Below are 21,173 nucleotides of genomic sequence, written 5' to 3' on the forward strand. Positions count from 1 at the left end.
AGGGAGTTTGGGGAGCCGGGTTGGTCAAGAAAGGATGTTTCACAGGGCACAGTGGAAGGCCTAGGAGGGAGGAGAGGCTCTCTAGGGGAGGCTGGGAAGAGTTGGACCCAGAGGTGGGAAGCCAGGTATTTGTAGAGATCAGCAAGGGGATGGATTCTTTCCGTTTCATGGAGCTCCAGGCCAGTGAGGACTCCCTGCCTCCAGGAACTTTTAGATTCAGCCTCCTCTCCACAAATCCTGGCCTCACGTGCTGGGCAGTTTCTTGGGGCCTCCCCGATGGGCCATGTCTGGCTGATTCATTCATCCAACTCGGGGTTCATATGCCCCACCCTTTGCGACCCTGTGGCTCCTGCCTGCCCCTAAGCCTGTGGGCAGCCAGCTGCGGGATGGGGCAGGGAGTATGTCCAGTGCTGGGGGGAGAGTAAGGGGGTAGGCCAGCCCCGACTCCCTGCTCTGGAGCACCATTGGTCCAGGGGCCGCAGTGGGACAGGTGGCCTCTGTTGAGGCCTGGCAAGTGACTCACAGCCCAGAAGAGAGTGGAGAGCCATGCTGGCCGGTGGGACCCTCCCAGGAACCAGCAGGGGAGGCTTGTTTTTAAGCTGTTTCTGTACTGTTTGAACTTGTACCGAAATGGGAAAAAGCATGAATGCTGCAGCATCAGGCATGTCCGCACAGATCGATGTGACCACCCAATGCCCTCTTTCCCGGGGAGGGCTGGGCCTCAGAGGCAAGGCGCTGCTCTCTGCAGGAAGGCAGGCTAAGGGATGTCTGCAGCCCTCCTTCTTCCTTGCTGGTGGGGAGGCAGGAGGGGAGAGTGGAAAGAGAATCTATTGCTGCTGAGGGCCCTCAGAACCTCCCGGCAGCCTCGGAGGCGACCGTGAGGCAGGCTCTACCTCGGGAGCAGAAGCACATTTCCTGGGCAGCTTCCTTTTGGGCTATATATGGCAAGTGAGCCTGGGCCCCTGCCTTTGGGCCTGGGACACAGGGTGGCAAGTCTCAGTGCCACCAGTGTCCCTGTGGGAGAGATGTAGAAGCCTCTCCCCCAGAGGGCCCCCACTCCCCTCTCTGCCCCAGAGCCCTGGGGAGGAGCCATGGGGAGCCGCCAAAGCAGACAGATCATGGCTGGCTGTTCCTTCAACCTGTGGTTCAGAGCCCTCAGCCTGGTCCCCAGGCCTCTAGATCCTGGGTGGGCCGTGCCACCTTGGCCGCCCTTCCATCCACTGAACAGTTTGAGTAAGGGAACATCTAAGAAAGGCTCTTCTTGGGATGAAAGTCCCTTCAGAGCCAGAGCCCAGGAGGCCCTGCCTTTTTGAATTCCTAGCAGGCTCCTGGCTGGGCAGGCAGCAGCTCTCTGTGGGAAGTCACTTTCCTGTAGCATCTGCTTCTCCCAGTTCCAAAGCAGCTCATACCCTGCACACCACACCGAGCCTCCTGTCCCTACTGCTGGTCAGGCCCTGACCGGGTTGGGGTGTGCAGGTGTCCATACCTCTGAGATGGCAGGATGAGCTTCCTTGCTGGCAAGAAGGGTTAACCTGACAGAAGCTAGTGCCTGGCAGGGCCATTCACCTTAGGGTAGCCCTGGAAAGTCCCCTTGGCTTACCTCTGGCTCTTGGGACACAAGTTCTGTGACTGGTGGCCTGCTCATCTCCTGGCCCTGCCAGGTCAGGCCCATGGAGGGACTAGACAGCAAGACTCTAAGAGAGATTTCCTGTCACGCTGGTAGAAGGCCATTCCCGTGATTCTGGTGGGCAGCTGGATGGGAGGGTGCCAAGTAGCCACAGACGCTGGTACAGATGAAGAAGGCTCTCACTGCTGCTGGTCCCAGGGCTGAGGAGTGTGCCATGGGCCTGGCCGTGTATGCCCAGCCGGGGTGGGCAAGTGGGCTGGCAGGTGTGGGGAGGAAGAGGCTGAGGCTGAGCTCCTCAGATCCAGCTCCTGACAATCTGTGAGGGAGGCCAACGGAAGTTTTGCTGGGTTCAGAGAGCTCCTCTCCCAGTGTCCTCCTTGGGAGGCCTTCCCCACGGGGCGCCGTGCGGGGCCTGTCTGCCGGGCCTGAGCATGGGTGGGGCCCGGCAAGGGTGTGGTCAAGGCTCCTCACCGTCTAGAAGAGGCTGGATAGAAATAGCTGTGCCCATCTGGGCTATGAGTCACCGAGGGGCGTTTTAGCTGTTTCTTGGAGAGGTTCTATTTTAGGTGAGTGCCTGTGACAGCCTGGGTGACGGAGGCTGGGTAAGGGAAGGTTCTGGTGGTGAGTGCAGGAGCTTCAGTCCATGCCCTTATTCAACCCTGTCCAGGACCTGAAGGAGGGTCACTCTGAAGTCCCAGGATAAGGAGCTTTACCTTCCAGATCCCTCTTCTCAGAAAGTCCCAGAGTGTGCTGTGCAGGTGCACGAGAGTTACAGAGCCTAGGGTGTACCTGGGCACCCACTACAGGAACTGAGTCTGGCTGCTGCCCTGGGGGCAGTGCCTGGGCCTCCCCTCAGGAGGGTAATCCCCTCCAAGGCTCCCTCTGAGGGTGAGTGGAAATAGCTTGCCCCTGGGAGCTCCCACTTTGATGGGAGTGAGGCCTCCCTAGCCAAGCGGGATGCAAATTATTTCCTCTGAGGCTTTCTCTGTCCAAATGTGCACAGAGCTGCCTTGGGTCTCCAAAAACATCTAGGTGAGTTGACAGTTTCCAGCGGGGGCAGATGGCTTCGTATCCCAGTTTCTTTCTTTCTTTTTTTTTTTTTTTTAAGATTATTTATTTATTTATTTGACAGAGAGAGAGAGATCACAAGTAGGCAGAGAGGCAGGCAGAGAGAGAGAGAGGAGGAAGCAGGCTCCCCGCCGAGCAGAGAGCCCGATGCAGGACTCGATCCCAGGACCCTGAGATCATGACCTGAGCCGAAGGCAGCGGCCTAACCCACTGAGCCACCCAGGCGCCCTCGTATCCCAGTTTCTGAGGCATCACTCTTCTTAGTGTTTCTGGAACTGGGGTTGGTCTTGGAGGTCTCGGCCAGTGTTTTGCAGTGGGGACTTCTACCCCATGTCTTGACCTGCATGAGGCTGCTCGTCTTTGGAAGAAGCAGGAAGGCAGAAGGCACCAGGCTGTGGCTCAGGAGCTGGGCCAGGCTGGCCGGGCTCATTTCACCCACAACACCGCTTCCTCGCGCGTTACCCACAAGAGCATGTGGTTAAATTGTATCAGACCTTGATTTTCTCTACTGTGAAGACCAAAGGCAAGGCTGCCTGTAAACGGGCCATGTGTGGTGCTGGGCATGAGAGAATGCTCGCCAGACTGTGGTGTTCTCCCCGCCTCCGTGGCCGCTCTTGCACTGGCGGTGCAAGATAGCCAGGGCCGGGCTCCCCCACTGCCAAATCAGCCAAAGCAGCAGCTGCGTGGCCCTGTGGCCTCAAGGCGGAGAGCAGGACAGCAGGCACCCCTGAGGCTGGACAGAAGTGGCTTTTTGCTCAGGAACCAGATGGGACCTTTCCCTGGTGACTGCCCCCCGCCCCCTCCCGCCCCGCCCCCCGGTGCTTTTGAAGGCTCTGGTTACAAGTGAAGATGGGGCAACCTTGGCCTTGGGCCTCAGGTCTGGTTGAAAAGGAGGAGCCTCCTCACGGGGGCCCTGAATCTCCAATCTCACAGCTTGGGCTTCGTGGGAACTGTGCCCCCTATTAATAGGGTGTTGGCATTGATCCCACTACAAGCCTCTCTGGAATGAGCCCTGCTCTGTGCCACACACACTGTCCTGAGAGCACCTCAATGCGCGCTCACGAGCTGGGTGGGGTGACAGGAGACCACCCAGAGAAACACAGCAGTAGATACTTCGGGAAAGAACGAGCACTGTGACGAGAGTAAACTGGGTGATTAGCTACAGTGTGCCTGGGTGGTCTGTCCCATTGCGTTGCCAGAGAGGGCCCTGAGGGGGAGACCTGAGGTCTGTGCAGCTAGCCAGCCTAGGGACAGAGAAAACTCTGAGCTTAGAGGACTCCTGGGCCGAGCAGGAGGCCCAGGGTCTCTGGGGTGAGACTACTAAGCAGGGGTGGTAGGGAAGGAGGCCGGAGAGAGGGATGGGCTGGGGCGTGGGCCATGGGATTTCCCATGACAGGCATGGTGGGACTCCACTAAGGGATTTGAGCCCCTAAGTGATATGCTCTGATCCATACGTAGATTTCTTTTGGCAGAAAAAAAAATATCGTTGGTTCATGTAACTGGAAGTCCAGGGCTAGACTTACGGCATAGCTGAAGCCAGGGAATGAAACAAAGTCATCAGATCTGCCCCCCTTCTCCTAACCTTGTCTCCACTTCTTCTTCTTCTTTTTTTTTTTTTTTTAAGATTTTATTTATTTATTTGACAGAGATCACAAGTAGGCAGAGAGGCAGGCAGAGAGAGAGGAGGAAGCAGGCTCCCCCTGAGCAGAGAACCCAATTCAGGGCTCAATCCCAGGACCCTGGGACCATGACCTAAGCCAAAAGCAGAGGCCCCAACCCACTGAGCCACCCAGGCGCCCCTCATTTCTACTTCTGAGTCTATTGATGTCATCCTTAGCATCTCCCCAGATGCTGGGAAAGAAGGCTATTGACTGACCTACACCCATGTTCTCTGAGTAATCCCGAAGGCAAAAAGACTCCCTCTCCCCTGGTGTTCATTTACCAAGTAACATGGATCAGTCCTGTTTTCAGGGTCACACAGCCAGGCCCGAAGTCCTTGCTGAAAGTGGTGATTGGCCCAAGCCAAGTCTCGCACTCACTTTACTCGGCAAGGCGTGGATGCAGAGAGGAAAGTCCGTGTCCCTCACAGGAATAGCAACACATGCTTGTTTGTTCTAGAGGCACAGATTATCCCATTTTCTTAGAAAATGTGTCTTGCTTAAGGAAAAAAAAAAAAAAAAAAGTCTTTTTCATTCTATTTACATCATCACTGACATGGCCTTACTTCGCTTTCCAGATTGTCCACATCCGTCTTGTGCCTTCTGCAATGCTCCAAGCTCCTCTAGGACAGGGGCCATGGTTTCATTTATTTTCTGTGCCTCCCTCTCCCTCCTGTTACTCTTCATTTCTCTATTCATCCTGCAGGTTTTTAATTGAACATCGATTGCCTTCCAGGCACTGTACTAAGGCCCTCCTTTCCGTCCTGGTTTATGTTTTAAAAGATTAGGCTGACTGCTGTGTGGACATGGCCCAAAGAGGGCAACAGGGGAAGGAGAGAGACCAATTGGAGGCTTTGGGGGGTATCATTGGTGGGGGAGGCCGTGGGGATGGAATGATGTACACAGATCAGACACACAGCCTGCAGGCAGTGGGGGAGACCCCTGCACAGGGGGATCCGGCAGGCAGCAGATTGGTGTTTGGGGGGTGGGGAGTGTGGGACTGCCCGTGTTCTGCTCCAGGCACCTGGCAGCTCCCAGGGGTGGGGGCGTGCCCTCGGTCCCTTTGGCCCAGAAACATCTGAGCTGGCCTTGTCGCTCCTGCCTGCGCTTGGAGCTGGTCCTGGCTGCTGTGGGATCTAAGCTGTGGGTACCACCAGTCCTGACCACCCTGTTGACCCTGATGCTTCCTCCTCAGGTGAAGGAGTGGCTCTGTCTGAACTGCCAGATGCAGCGGGCTCTGGGGATGGACATGACCACGGCGCCTCGCTCCAAGAGCCAGCAGCAGCTGCACTCCCCAGCCCTCTCTCCTGCCCAGTCCCCAGCCAAACAGCCCCTGGGGAAGCCAGAGCAAGAGAGATCGCAGGGCCCAGGTGGACCACAGCCTGGCCCCCGCCAGGCTGAGACAGCCAGGGCCACCTCAGTGCCGGGGCCTGCCCAAGCAGCTGCCCCTCCGGAGGTGGGGAGGGCATCTCCTCAGCCCCCTCTTCCCGTCAAGCCTTCAACAGCAGAGCCCAGGCCACCGGCAGGAGAGGCCCTGGCCAAAAGTGCCACCACAGTACCCTCGGGGCCCGGTGCTGCTGAGCAGACCCAGGAGGGCCTCACTGGGAAGCTCTTTGGCCTCGGCGCGTCCCTGCTGACCCAGGCAAGTACCCTCATGTCTGTGCAGCCTGAGGCTGAACCCCAGGGCCAGGCTGCCCCCAGCAAAGGGCCACCCAAGATCGTCTTCAGTGATGCCAGCAAGGAGGCTGGCCCGAGACCCCCAGGCTCAGGGCCTGGGCCTGGGCCAGCACCTGGAGCCAAAACTGAGCCTGGAGCTAGAACAGGTCCTGGGCCAGGGCCTGCAGCCCAGGCAAGAACTGGGGGAACAACCAGTCCAAAGCATGGCAGAGCGGAACACCAGGCGGCCACCAAGGCTACTGCCAAGCCAAAGACCACGCCGAAGGAAAGGGCCACCTGCCCACTGTGCCAAGCTGAGCTCAACGTGGGCAGCAAGGGCCCAGCCAACTACAACACCTGTACCACCTGCAAGCTCCAGGTGTGCAACCTGTGTGGCTTCAACCCAACGCCCCACCTGGTAGAGGTAAGACAGCGGGACCAAACGTGTGCCCTTAGGCCTTGGTGAGGGGCCAGGACCTGGAGTGATGGGGGGCACGGGAGGCCTGGGAGCCAGAGAGGGCTGTGGAGAACTGGGTCTTCAGCCACTGCAAGGCTGTCCTGACATGGCCACAGGGGGCGTATGCTCCCTTTTCTGTCCCTGCCCCCAGCTTGTTGTTCCACTCAGAAAACTGACTGGCTCAGGGAACGGGGGAAGGGTGCCTGCTGCTTCTGGCCAGCTGACCAGTGTCCTGGGGCCCATCCCAGGGGTCAACAGGCTTGGGAGGCCATGAAGTGGTCGCTCCATTCCCAGCTCTCATGGGCTTGGCCTGATGAAAGATGCTAATTTCCCCTGCTCAAGTGGGAAGAGCCTGAGGTCCCGTCCGGCCCTCAGTCTGTGAACCACCCAGGGCACTGAAGGGCTGTTAGGCAGAGGGCTGTGCCCCGTTGCCTTGGCTCCAGCCCAGCCAGGAGGGATCCGCCCTCCATCGCCTCTTCTGAGGTCCCAGATGTTGGTGTCCGCTTGTCAAAGCCATCGTATTTGGGCCACATACTTTCCTTTGGCTGGGCCTGGTTCTCCCTGGCGCTGCTTGTGGGGATGCTCAGAGACGTTCTTCTTACCCATAGGGAAGTTTGAGGGAGTTCTGAGGCTGGGGCCTGTCTTCCTCCAGTCCTTGTTCCCAGGAAGGGCTCTGGGCACTGTGTAGAGCTGGATGGACAAGAACAGGAGGCCCAGTGTTCTCTCAAAGCTTTGAGCCCAACCTAGCTGGCTCAGAAGGTGCAGAGGTTCCTGGGCAGAGCTGGACAAGCCTGGACATGGAGGCTGCTGCTTCTCCTCCCCTCACTCACTCTGCCCTACGGGGACAAGATGAGCGATTGGCTCATCTTGACAGGTGGCTGCATCCCCAACTGTGTCCCCTCAGGAGATGGTCAAGCCAAAGCCTTTCTTCCTGCATGTAGGCAGCCGCCTGTGCCTTTGGGCTCCTAGGCTGAGGCATGTGTGGTCCATGGTGGGGCAGGAGAGCCTTGGCAGCTTGTTCTGACTTGCTTTGGGTCAGGCCTCCACTGGAGCAACCCACGGTGATAGGGAAGACTGCTTTGACTGTCATAGGCCATATTTCCCAACACGCAGAAAGAAGCAACTCTAATGAAGACAAGTGACCTCCTCAGATGATGACCATGTGGCCCTCCGGGCCCCATACTACCACGCTTTAAGCCCTAGATCCAATAGCTCACTGGAGGACAGCTGGCCTGGCTAGCTGGGGTGGGGAGGCGGCACCCAGGGGAGCCAGAGGAGCTCCCATCTGGAGATTGCCAGGCACATAGCACTGCCACCTGATGTTGGGCACCCTGGCGCACCCAGATGCTAAGGGACTGTGAGTCCCCTTATCCCAGAGAGACCTCCTGGCCCACATGTCCTCATGCAGCAGGACGTGCACAGAGGAAAGGGGAAAACTGCCGCTGCCCAGGAGTGTAACATTCCTGACAGCTCCTTTCAGCAGCCCCTGGGCCAGGCCAGGGGGAGGGCTGGTTGTGCCTGAGCATGTCTCAGTCACAGGCTGACTCCGGGTGAGCACCTGGCTTCTGAGCCGAGCCGCTCAGCAGCTGCTTGGGTGTCCCCTTCCCGGACTCTGGAGCTTCTCCTTCTTGATAGCCCATGTCGCCCCCTGCCCCAGGTTATTTTTCCAGGGGAAATTTCAGAGGGAAAAGGGATCTAGTTCTACTGCTTTCTTCTTTGTGTGCTCTGGATTCCCTGTCTAGAAAGAAGGTAAAAGGTTTTACGGCTCCGAGATGTTGAGGAAAATTGTCGTGCGTGTCCTGCTGTCTCCATGTCCTGTGCCACTGCCACCTCCTTGGCCAGAACCACCCTTGCCCCCCCGAAGCATCTGATAGGTTCCATGAGCCTGACAGGGGAGGTGCTGGGGGTTCTGGTCCTAGCTTCTCCCCACCGCAAGGCCACTGCTTTCTTGCCTTTTTCTCCAAACAACAGTCAGGGTAGCCCAGCTTCTCTGACTCCTTTCTCCTCATGGCTCTGCTTGGTTTTCTTTTCTTTCTTTTTTTTTTTTTGTTTTTTGTTTTTTGTTTTTTGTTTAGTAGGCTCCATGCCCAGCGTGGAGCCCAATGCAGGGCTTGAACTCATGACCTTGAGATTGTGACCTGAGCTGAGACCAAGAGTCAGACACATCACCACCTGAGCTGTGCAGGCGCCCCATGGTCCTGCTTGTTAATGCTGCTCTCCAGGGGACTCCTGGGGAAGGGATGGGTGGGCAGCCACGATGCCTGCCTCCCAGGGTTCCCACCAGCATTGTTGCTTTTCTTCACTATAAAAAGGCCACGGGCCGTCTTTGATCTCCCCTCAGCAAATGGCCACTTGACATTCAGAGAAGTTGTGTGCCTCCCTATGACCTACATTGTGTGTTTTTGGTTAGAGGCTCCTGATTTCTCAGCAGGTGTCCTGGACACATTGAGCCTTGGGAGTGAGGTGGCAGGCCAGCAGGTAGGGGTGGGTTTGCCCTGGCTATGTCTCCCACACCTGGCTCACGGAGGCTGGCCTGCCAGGCTTGGGATGACTGTGCTGTCTCTGGGCTGAGTGTGAGGCAGAGGGACCGGTGTCTGCATGTAGGCCCAGAGCTTGAAGGAGGGATGGACCAGGGAAGCCCCACAACCAGCTCCCCACCGGCCTATGAGACTGGCTCTGGCTCCACCCGAGACCAGAGCCGACTCTCCGGGCTGTCATGTTGGGAATTTTCTTCAACATCTCGGAGCTGTAAAACCTTTTACCTTCTTTCTAGATAGGAAGTCCAGACCACACAACGAAGGAAGCAGTCGAACTAGATCCCTTTTCCCTCTGAAATTTCCTCTGGGGGAAAAAAAAACTAACCATAGTGCTATTTAGTGAGTCATTTCATAATTAAGAGTTGTTGATTCCAATTTTTTACCTATTTATCTTTCTGAAGGATAATAGTACCCTCTGGCTTAATTTTTAATTGGCTTTCAGTTAAAAATAGAGTTTGTGAAGAAATTAGTGGAATTGGAAATGTTATAGTAACACCACCGGTTTCTGATCTTACTATAATTGCCAAAATACCAGCCATGCCCTTGAGAAGTTGGGCCTCCCTGGGCAAAGGGCCTGGCGCCTGTGATAAGCAGGGCTGGCCTGGGCTCACGTGAGGCAGGGCTGAGGCGAGGGTGTCAGGCAAGAGGCCAGCAGCTGCCTCCGGGAACTGTGATCTCAGGAGGCCTATCTCCTCCCCATGGCATGGAGGTTTCTGGGAGAACCAGTGGAGACACCATACTTCACATACTTAGGCAAGGCTGAGCACATAGTCAGGAAATTGGAACCAGAGTGTCCTGAAGACAGTCTACGTGCAGGGAAGGAGTCCCCGTCGGCCCCCAACCCTCTGGGTGTGAATCAACCCTGTGGCCAGTGCAAGACCCTGGTCTCATGAGGGAGGCCCCATGGGAATGGACACGAGGAGAGCACAGCCCTGCCAGGAAGGCGCCCCCTAGGGATGTCAGGGAGGGTTCCTCTTCTTGGAGGAGAGGCCCAGATAGGAGAAGCTTAAGCCTGTCCGGACACAGGGAGGGGCGGGGTAGCAGCATCAGGAGAACAGTAGCACTGGGGATGGTCATGCCCGTAGTCCGGAGGCTGAGTCTTGGGCTCTTTACGTCTGGGCACCCCTTCTCTGGGTTTCTTGCCTGCTGCCTGTTGTCTGGCAGTGAGACTGGGGATGGGGATACGCTGGGCCCCGCAGCCGTCTGGGCAGGGGGGTGTCACTGTAATCAGACTGACATGGGCCAGCTCCACATACCCAGACTGTGTCCTGTGGGGTCATTCAGACCATGGCGGCAGGTGCAAGGAGGGTGCCCAACATCCACTGCCGCCTCACCAGGCAACACTGGCCCTTGAGGCACAGTAGCCAGTGGTCCTGGAAGACAGCAGGCTCGTCGGCCTGTGGGGTATGCCACGAACTCTCAGACAACTTGCTTCCCCTTCCTCACCCTGACCCCACCTCCCACCATGAAGTGGTGATTACCCTGGGGGCTACCTTCCTGCCCCCAGAAAGGAACTGGGCAGAGGGAGACAAGGGGTTAGTGGCCATCAAGCCTCCCACTGTTCATTCCCAGGACCCGGGTCATCCCCTGCCCACTTGCCAAGGGGGACAGGCAAAGGAGAAGCAGGCAGCAGCTCCCTGAAGGCTGGAGCTGGGTGGCGCTGGGACAGAAGAGTATAGGAGAAGGTGTGCAAGTGAACGAATGAATGAGGGGATAGACCCTAAAGGGGAGAGTGAATGAACAAATGAATGAGTGGAATAATGGAATGAATGGGTAGGGCGGAGCGGGGCGGGTATGCTGTAGGGGGCAGAGATGAGAGCCGAGTGAGAAAAGAAATCAGGACCTCTGTTCCAAGGCACAGAGCCTCCCCATGGCCTACCTCTTACCCCATCCCCATTCCCCGGAAGACTCAAGTCTGGGGCCAGGGCTCCTCAGGCCCCTCCAGTCCCCAGCGCTCTGCACCCAGAGAACTGCCGCAGGGCCTCCAGCAGTCAGGTCGGGTGTTTATTTTTAGCCCTTACCTCCCATGCCTCCCCCTGCGTGCCTTCCCTCCCTTCCCAGCTGACTGCTACAGCAGAGCCAGGAGCAACAGGGCCAACTGGGCAGCCCCTCCTGTAGGCTGGCGGCCTCCGTGAATAGCATGGGAAAGAACAAAACCCTGGGGAGCGTGTGACCACAAAGGCCGTGCTCTGCTGAGGGCTGTGCCTCTGGGCTTAGGTGAGCAGGCTGTGCTCTGAGCCCCTGGCGTGAGGTCTGTCTCCTCCGTTCAGACCATCCTTCCAAGGTGCCCTTGCCTCACTGGGAACTGTTGCATCTGGGGCGGGGTCTGCAGGCCAGTAGGGGGCAGAGGTTGCAAAGCCACCAGGGTGAGCCAGGGCAGATGACCCAATCTCGAGAGGCCTAGCCTGGAATGGCCTTGTGCAGGGACCCAGAGTGGAATCAGGACAGTGTTGCCATAGGCCGCACCCATTTCCCCCGGTCTGGCCCAGATCCTAACCCCACCTTGCTGATCCTGGGGCTTTTCTCATTTCCAGAATTCGCTTGGCCTCTGCCTATACCCCTCTTACCTTGCCAGGGTCTCTCTGTCCTCTCACAGTCCTCTGATCCAAGGGGATTTCCACTGTGTCCCCAGCGGATGTCAGAGGCACATGGGCAGAATTTCCAGGCTCAGGCTCTGTGCTTTTCCGTGCCCTGTCTCTCTCAGGGCCTGGGCTCAGCCTGTGTAGGATTCTCCCCAGACACCCCTAGGGGTGACCAAGCCAAGTGATTCCAACACCCATTGCTTCCTAGGGGTTTGTGTCAGGGTACAGAGAGGATCAGATAAGGTGCCCAGGGGTCAGTAGTGGGGTGAAGGCCGGCCCTGCAGAGAACAGGGTGAGTACACGTAGGACTTGTGAAGGGTCACCTTCCATCGCTGGGTCTCTCTGCTCAGGACCCATGCAGGGGATGGGGCTTCAGGGCAGAGTTGCAGCTCCAATCCAGGGAACGATCTCAAGGCCCAGAGCAACAAGGCCATGGAGCAGGCCTATCCCTCAACACACACCAGGGGCCTCCCACCTGCGTGGCCTGGCCTCTGCTGGGGCCCAGGCCAGAGATATGATATGTAGCCCTGTGGGCAGGAAACTAGGGAAGAATGATTGACGTGGCCTCTGCCACAGTGGCCTGAGGATGCCAGGCTGAGGGCAGGCACTCGGGGGGCACGATGCTTCCAAGGATCTGCCAGCTGGGCTAGGATCTGACATGGGCTCGGGGCAGTGTGTGAGGTCAGGGTACTGAGGCTGCTTGCCCACTTTGGGCTGGCGAGGGTCAAGGGCCACCTCCCTGCCCTGTCTCCTGGCTCTGTGATCCCGTGGTTCTGTGTCTTGTGGTTCTCCTTAATGGCCCAGCCTAGTGGCCATGCTGCTGGTGGGAGCCTAAGTGTCTGGCCACGTGGGATGAGCACCAGCAGGAAGGTCAGAGCCTCCACGTCTCTGCTCCCTCCTCTAGGGCAAGAGCAGGCACAGGCATGTGGTTACTCTCTCTCCTTCCTCACCTCTTTCTGGGCCATGACAGGGCCTCCGGTCTTGGCAAGAAGGAGTCCTGACTCTGGAGGAAGTTTCTGGGAGACATGGCCCTATCAGCCTCTGACTGGCTACAGAAATCACCCCCTTAGGGCCTGGGACGCTCAGACCTCACCCCTGTGCAGACAGCTGGAGCTGGGGGAATCAGACTGCATTTCTGGCGTTCTAGGAACTTTACCACTCATATCTGTGTCACACTTGGATGACCTGTTTGGGGCTGTGGACTCCAGAAACGCTTCCTGCCAGCAACCTCAGTGTCCGTCTTTGTCCTGGCTGCTTCTCCAGCCCCCAGCCCTGAGCCTGACAGAGGGGATGACCCTGAGGGTGGTGGACGGATGGCTGAGGGTTTGGTCCCCACACAGCTCTGGAGGAAGCAGGGCCCCTGGCCTGAGTGTGGGCATACACAGTCCCCAACGGGGGACTAACCCTGAGCCCTGTGGGCAGGAGTAGGCTTCCACTTGAGGGTCTTTGCTGACCTTGGACAGGGAGACTTGGGCTTGGGGGGGGGGTGTGGGAGGAGAGACTTACTTAGCCCCATCCTTCCCGCAGGGCTTCTTCCAGACAACCTCCCCTGGCCCCAGGAGTCTGCAACCCTTACTTGGGAAGGGTATGGGGGAGGATGGGATCTGGGGCCACTCCTGGTTTCAGGGTCTCTGGACTGCTGGACTGTGCACCAGCTCCCCCTCTTCCCCAGACTCACATGCTGCCTATAGCCTTCCCTCCCCGGCTGGTCTCCTTTTCTGGCCAACTGAGAAAGCTCTCTAGGGGGTGAGGAAGGGACCCCTCTTCTTGGTTTACCATTTGAACTCTGAAGGATGGTGAGGTCTGTCATGTGGGGTCTTTTTCTCCTTGTGCCTTCGGGGTCATGCTTTAGAAGATGTTCTCTAGCTTACGGTTACAGAAATAGTCATGGAAACATTCTTTGAGTACTTAAGGGTCTTTGTGATTTTCATCAACCCCTTCCCTTTCCATGTCCTTACAGAAAACCGAGTGGCTCTGTCTGAACTGCCAAACTAAGCGGCTGCTGGAGGGCAGCCTGGGGGAGCCGACCCCCCTGCCGCTGCCCGCCTCCCAACAGCCCCCCGCAGGGGCCCCTCTCCGGGCGACGGGAGCAGCCCCTCCGAAGCAGAAAGGACCACAAGGACCAGGCCAGCCATCAGGCCCCCCGCCTGCCAAGGCCAGTCCCCTGTCCACCAAGGCCAGCCCCCAGGCCAAGCCTGTCAGGGCTTCTGAACCCGGCAAGACCCTGAGCAGTGCCCAGGAAAAGAAGACAGGAATCCTAGCTAAAGCCGAGCCTGGGCCGAAACCCCCTCCAGAGACTACCGTGCCCCCTGGGACTCCCAAAGGAAAGACGGTGCCCCGGAGGACTGAACCTGCCACCCCCGTTGTCAAGGCCGTTCCAGAAGCCCCCAAGGCTGGGGAGTCAGAGGTCAGTCCCACTCACTTCCTGGAGACCCTGGCTCTCAAGTGGTCTAGTCTAGGGAAAGGCTTGGTTCTCTGGGATGCAGGCCCCTTGGGGCCATGGAGGAGGTAAGGGAGGCCTGGATGAAACCCTGTTGGGCCTGGAGCCTGTGAGTTCTAGGCTAGTCCTGTGTCTGACACATAGTTGAATGCTCTGGTGGGTTTTGCTACCATTCAACCTCATAAAGTTGCTCTTTGAGAACTTACGACTGCTTGGGGTTCCCAAGGCCAGACACATGGAGGATGGTGGGCCATGGTGCCCAGGGAGTTGGAGGGCCCGTTCCTCGGGTGGACAGAGAGGGCCGGGCTTCCCCAGTGAGCTATCTGCTGCAGTGAGTCAAGAGTCTGCTTCTCACCCTGCTGCAGGAGCTGGCGGGCAAGCCATACTCTCAGGACCTGTCTCGGAGCCCACAGAGCCTCAGCGACACAGGCTACTCCTCGGATGGCGTCTCCAGCTCCCAGAGCGAGATCACAGGCGTCGTACAGCAGGAGGTGGAGCAGCTGGACAGCGCAGGGGTGACGGGGCCTCGCCCGCCCAGCCCCTCCGAGCTCCACAAGGTGGGCAGCAGCATGCGGCCCTCACTGGAGGCCCAGGGCCCAGCACCCCGGGCCGAGCCGAGCAAGCCGCCCAGAAGCAGTGGTGGCGAGCAGAAGCGGAGGCCCCACTCGTTGTCCATCATGCCGGAGGCCTATGACTCGGATGAAGAGCTGGAGGAAATCCTGGAGGAGGAGGAGGAAGACTCCCTGGAGTGGGGGCCCCAGAGGGAGCAGCCGGACACAGCCGAGTCCTCGGACGACTTTGGCAGCCAGCTGAGACACGACTACGTGGAGGACAGCAGTGAGGGTGGCTTGTCCCCTCTCCCACCCCAGCCCCCAGCCAGGGCAGCAGAACTGACTGACGAGGAGTTCATGCGACGGCAGATCCTGGAGATGAGCGCGGAGGAAGACAACCTGGAGGAGGAAGACACCGCCCCCTCTGGGCGTGGCCCGGCCAAACACGCCGCCCAAAAGGGCGGCCCCAGGCCGCGGCCCGAGCCCAGCCAAGACCAGGGGGCTCCGCCGAAGAGGCGGCTGCCGCACAACGCTACGACGGGCTACGAGGAGCTGCTCTCTGAGGAAGGCCCAGCGGAGGCCGGGGATGGCACTGCGGCTCTGCAGGGCGGGCTTCGCCGCTTCAAGACCATCGAGCTCAACAGCACGGGCAGCTACGCCCACGAGCTGGACCTGGGCCAGGGCCCCGACCCCGGCTTGGAGCGGGAGCCCGAGCTGGAGATGGAGAGCCTGACGGGCTCGCCCGAGGACCGCTCCCGCGGGGAGCACTCCTCCACGCTGCCGGCCTCCACGCCCAGCTACACTTCGGGCACCTCTCCCACCTCCCTGTCCTCACTGGAGGAGGACAGCGACAGCAGCCCCAGCCGCCGGCAGCGGCTGGAGGAAGCCAAGCAGCAGCGCAAGGCCCGGCATCGCTCCCACGGGCCCCTGCTGCCCACCATCGAGGACTCCTCGGAGGAGGAGGAGCTGCGGGAGGAGGAGGAGCTCCTGCGGGAGCAGGAGAAGATGCGGGAGGTGGAGCAGCAGCGCATCCGCAGCACCGCCCGAAAGACCCGGCGGGACAAGGAGGAGCTGCGGGCCCAGCGGCGGCGTGAGCGCTCCAAGACTCCCCCGAGCAACCTGTCCCCCATCGAGGACGCCTCCCCGACGGAGGAGCTGAGGCAGGCGGCAGAGATGGAGGAGCTCCATCGCTCCTCCTGCTCCGAGTACTCGCCCTCCCCCTCCCTCGACTCAGAGGCCGAAGCCCTGGACGGCGGCCCCACCCGGCTCTACAAGTCGGGCAGCGAGTACAACCTGCCCACCTTCATGTCCCTCTACTCACCAACGGAGGCGCCCGCAGGCAGCTCGGCCCCTCCCAGCTCTGGCCGGCCCCTCAAGAGCGCAGAAGAGGCCTACGAGGAGATGATGCGCAAGGCGGAGCTGCTCCAGAGACAACAGGGGCAGGTGGCAGGCGGCCCCTCCCAGCCTGGCGGCCCGCGGAGCCAGGGCACCTTTGAGTACCAGGACACCCCTGACCAAGACTATGGCCGCGCGGCACAGCCTGCCTCGGAGGGCCCCGCGGCCAGCCTGGGGGCAGCCGTGTACGAGGAGATCCTGCAGACATCGCAGAGCATTGCCCGCATGCGGCAGGCCTCCTCCCGGGACCTGGCCTTTGCAGAGGACAAGAAGAAGGAGAAGCAGTTTCTGAATGCCGACAGCGCATACATGGACCCGATGAAGCAAAATGGTGGGCCGCTCACCCCTGGCACCAGCCCCACCCAGCTCGCAGCCCCTGTGTCCTTCTCCGGCTCCACCTCCTCAGACAGTGGTGGTGGCCGAGTCATTCCTGATGTCCGTGTGACTCAGCATTTTGCAAAGGAGCCTCAGGACCCCCTTAAGCTTCACAGCTCCCCTGCGTCCCCCAGCTCTGCCTCTAAGGAGGTAGGCGTGTCCTTCTCCCAGGGCCCTGGAGCCCCAGCCACCTCGGCCATGGCTCCTTGTCCAGCTGGCCTGCCACGAGGTTATATGACTCCCACCTCCCCAGCAGGCTCTGAGCACAGTCCTTCACCATCTTCTGTAGGCCACAGCTATGGACAGAGCCCAGCCACTGCCAACTACGGGTCCCAAACTGAGGAGCTACCCCAGACCCTCAGCGGTCCCACCATCAGTGGACGGGCTGTCAGAGACAAGTCCCTGAGTGTGAGTGATGGGGAGGGCGGCCCCCACAAGGCCTCCCGGGGTTATTCGTACTTCACCGGCTCCAGCCCACCTCTCTCTCCATCTTCTCCCTCAGAGAGTCCCACATTCTCCCCTGGCAAGCTGGGGCCAAGGGCCACAGCCGAGTTCTCTACACAGACGCCAAGCCCAACCCCTGCCTCAGACATGCCTCGGACCCCTGGGGCCCCAAGTCCGGCACCCATGGTGGCTCAGGGCACACAAACGCCACACCGACCCAGCACCCCTCGCCTGGTCTGGCAGCAGTCCTCTCAGGAGGCCCCCGTTATGGTCATCACTCTGGCATCAGATGCCTCCAGCCAGACCAGGATGGTGCATGCCAGTGCCTCCACCTCCCCAGTCTGTTCACCCACCGACACCCAGCCCACCGCCCACAGCTACAGCCAGACGACACCTCCAAGTGCGTCCCAGCAGCCCCCAGAGCCACCTGGGCCACCCGGCTTCCCACGGGCACCCAGTGCTGGTACGGAGGGGCCCTTGGCAGTATATGGCTGGGGTGCCCTCCCTGCTGAGAACATCTCCTTGTGCCGGATCTCGTCTGTCCCCGGGACGTCTAGGGTGGAGCCAGGCCCCCGGCCTCCGGGCAGTGCTGTGGTAGATCTCCGCACAGCTGTCAAGCCCACGCCCATCATCCTTACTGACCAGGGCATGGACCTGACCTCTCTTGCCGTGGAAGCAAGGAAGTATGGGCTTGCCTTGGATCCAATCCCAGGACGGCAATCAACTGCTGTGCAGCCTTTGGTCATCAACCTCAACGCTCAGGAGCAGACCCATACCTTCCTTAGCACCTCTACCACCGTGAGCATCACCATGGCCTCATCTGTGCTCATGGCTCAGCAAAAGCAGCCTGTGGTCTATGGAGACCCCTTTCAGAGCCGGCTTGACTTTGGCCAGGGTGCGGGCAGCCCCGTATGTCTGGCCCAGGTCAAGCAGGTAGAACAGGCTGTCCAGACGGCCCCATACCGAGGTGGGCCCCGTGGAAGACCTAGGGAGGCCAAGTTTGCCAGGTATAACCTGCCCAACCAGGTAGCACCTCTGGCCAGAAGGGACGTTTTAATCACTCAGATGGGCACTGCCCAGAGTGTTGGCCTCAAGTCAGGTCCCATGCCAGAGCCTGGCACTGACCCCCACCGGGCTGCCCCCGCAGAGCTGCGGTCACACGCTCTGCCCGGTGCCAGGAAGCCGCACACAGTGGTGGTGCAGATGGGAGAGGGCGCGGCAGGCACTGTGACCACACTGCTCCCCGAGGAGCCTGCAGGTGCCCTGGATCTGACTGGGATGAGGCCTGAGAGCCAGATGGCATGCTGTGACATGGTCTACAAGTTCCCCTTTGGCAGTAGCTGCACAGGCACCTTCCACCCTACCCCCAGTGCCCCTGAGAAGAGTGTGGCTGACATCGCCCCACCTGGCCAGAGCGGCGGCCCCTTCTACAGTCCCCGGGACCCAGAGCCTCCTGAGCCCCACACCTACCGGGCACAGGGGGTAGCAGGGCCTGGGCCCCCTGAGGAGCAGAGGCCCTACCCACAGGGCCTCCACGGCAGGCTCTACTCCTCCATGTCTGACACCAATCTGGCTGAGGCGGGCCTCAACTACCATGCACACAGAATGGGGCAGCTCTTCCCAGGCCCCGGACGAGACTCCGCTGTGGACCTCAGCTCGCTGAAGCATTCCTACAGCCTGGGCTTTGTGGATGGACGCTACCTGGGGCAGGGCTTGCAGTACGGCTCATACACAGACCTGCGTCATCCCACAGATGTTCTGACTCACCCACTTCCTATGCGCCGCTACAGTTCAGTGTCGAACATCTACTCAGACCACAGGTATGGCCCGCGGGGAGATGCCGCTGGCTTCCAGGAGGCTAGCCTGGCCCAGTACAGTGCCACCACTGCCCGTGAGATCAGCCGCATGTGTGCGGCCCTCAACTCCATGGACCAGTATGGAGGGCGGCATGGCGGTGGTGGCGGTGGTGGCCCTGACCTCATGCAGTATCAGCCCCAGCCCGGGCCTGGGCTCAGTGCCCCGCAGGGTCTGGCTCCCCTCAGACCCGGCCTTCTTGGGAACCCCACCTTCCCGGAGGGCCACCCAAGTCCTGGGAGCCTGGCCCAGTATCGGCCTGCGGTAGGCCAGGGAACAGCAGTCAGACAGCTGCTGCCGTCCACAGCCACCGTGCGTGCCGCCGACGGCATGATCTACTCAACTATCAACACTCCAATTGCTGCAACACTGCCCATAACCACCCAGCCCGCCTCAGTCCTGCGGCCCATGGTGCGCCGTGGCATGTATAGGCCTTACGTGTCTGGCGGAGTCACCGCTGTGCCGCTCACCAGCCTGACACGCATGCCTGTGATCGCCCCCCGGATACCTCTTGGGCCCACCGGGGTGTACCGATATCCCGCACCAAGCAGATTCCCTGCTGCTTCCAGTGTTCCACCTGCTGAGGGGCCTGTCTACCTGGGGAAACCCGCGGCTGCCAAGGCCCCAGGGGCTGGGGGCACACCCAGGCCAGAGCTGCCTGCAGGGGTGGCTCGGGAAGAGCCCCTTTCCACGGCCTCCCCAGCCGCCGCCAAGGAGGCCCTTGCAGCCCCAGCCCCAGCTCCGGCCCCGCTGGCCACCCAGAAGCCACCCGGAGATGCTGCTCTGGGGGGCGGCATTGGGGCCCCCAGCCGGCCCGGGCTGGAGAAGGAGGACACTGCGCAGGAAGAGCGGCAGCGGAAGCAGCAGGAGCAGCTACTCCAGCTGGAGCGCGAGCGCGTGGAGTTGGAGAAGCTGCGGCAGCTGCGGCTGCAGGAGGAGCTGGAGCGGGAGCGCGTGGAGCTGCAGCGGCACCGTGAGGAAGAGCAGCTGCTGGTGCAGCGGGAGCTGCAGGAGCTGCAGACCATCAAGCACCATGTGCTGCAGCAGCAACAGGAGGAGCGGCAGGCTCAGTTTGCGCTGCAGCGGGAGCAGCTGGCCCAGCAGCGCCTGCAGCTGGAGCAGATCCAGCAGCTGCAGCAGCAGCTGCAGCAGCAGCTAGAGGAGCAGAAGCAGCGGCAGAAGGCCCCCTTCCCCGTCGCCTGCGAGGCACCGGGCCGGGGGCCTCCCCCCGCGGCCCCGGAGCTGGCTCAGAATGGCCAGTACTGGCCGCCTCTGAGCCACACAGCCTTCATCGCCATGGCAGGGCCAGAGGGGCCCGGGCTGCATCGGGGCCTCCCCAGCTCCGCCTCGGACATGTCACTGCAGACTGAGGAGCCGTGGGAGGCGGGCCGCGGCGGCATCAAGAAGCGGCACTCTATGCCTCGCCTGCGGGATGCCTGCGAGCAGGAGTCGGGCCCTGAGCCCTGCACGGTCAGGAGGATCGCGGACAGCAGTGTGCAGACGGACGACGAGGAGGGGGAGGGCCGCTACCTCTTGACCCGGCGGCGCCGGGCGCGGCGGAGCGCCGACTGCAGCGTGCAGACGGACGATGAGGACAGCGCTGAGTGGGAGCAGCCCGTGCGCCGCCGGCGGTCCCGACTTTCCCGCCACTCAGACTCAGGCTCCGACAGTAAGCATGATGCTGCTGCCTCGCCATCCCCTGCAGCTGCCACCGCCAGGGCCATGAGCAGCGTGGGCATCCAGACCATCAGTGACTGCTCCGTGCAGACGGAGCCCGACCAGCTGCCCAGGGTCTCTCCGGCCATCCACATCACGGCCGCGACCGACCCCAAGGTGGAGATCGTACGGTACATCTCGGCGCCGGAGAAGACTGGGCGCGGGGAGAGCCTGGCCTGCCAGACAGAGCCCGAGGGGCAGCCCCAGGGTGTGGCTGGGCCCCAGCTTGTAGGGCCGACCGCCATCAGCCCCTACCTGGCCGGCATCCAGATCGTCGCCCCAGGCCCCCTGGGCAGATTTGAAAAAAAGAAGCCGGATCCCCTGGAGATTGGCTACCAGGCCCAGCTGCCCCCAGAGTCCTTGTCACAGCTTGTGAGCCGCCAGCCTCCCAAGTCCCCCCAGGTCCTCTACTCACCGGTCTCACCCTTGTCCCCCCACCGGCTCCTGGACACCTCCTTTGCTTCCAGTGAGAGGCTGAACAAGGCTCACGTGAGTCCCCAGAAGCACTTCACGGCTGACAGTGCTCTCCGCCAGCAGACGCTGCCTCGCCCCATGAAGACCCTGCAGCGGTCCTTGTCCGACCCTAAGCCCCTCAGCCCCACCGCCGAGGAGTCTGCCAAAGAGAGGTTCTCCCTCTACCAGCACCAGGGGGGACTGGGTAGCCAGGTATGGGCACAGGGGCTGGTCCAGGGTGGGACAGGGGTCTCTGTCTAGCCTGAGGGCCCCACAGGGAGGGGTATCTCCCCGGGCTGGGGGCGGGGGGGACGGTGGAGTCACCTCCAGCTCCAGAGGCCCAGAGGAAGGAGTTGAGGA

General features: G+C 60.6%; 1 protein-coding gene across 3 annotated transcripts in view; it reads left to right on the plus strand.

The window, feature by feature from the left end:
* Positions 1-21,173, plus strand: part of BSN (bassoon presynaptic cytomatrix protein) — a 94,835-nt gene that overhangs the window by 59,924 nt on the left and 13,738 nt on the right. For all 3 annotated transcript variants that reach the window (XR_009402361.1, XR_009402362.1, XM_059389738.1), the window contains exons 3-5: positions 5,549-6,433; positions 13,546-13,992; positions 14,391-21,026. Coding sequence is in view for 1 of the 3 variants with exons in the window: in XM_059389738.1 (XP_059245721.1) it covers positions 5,549-6,433; positions 13,546-13,992; positions 14,391-21,026 (7,968 nt within the window). In the remaining 2 variants the exon portion in view is untranslated. The remainder of the gene's footprint in view (positions 1-5,548; positions 6,434-13,545; positions 13,993-14,390; positions 21,027-21,173) is intronic.

This window comes from Mustela nigripes, chromosome 2 (assembly GCF_022355385.1).
Source record: "Mustela nigripes isolate SB6536 chromosome 2, MUSNIG.SB6536, whole genome shotgun sequence".
NCBI lineage: Eukaryota > Metazoa > Chordata > Mammalia > Carnivora > Mustelidae > Mustela > Mustela nigripes.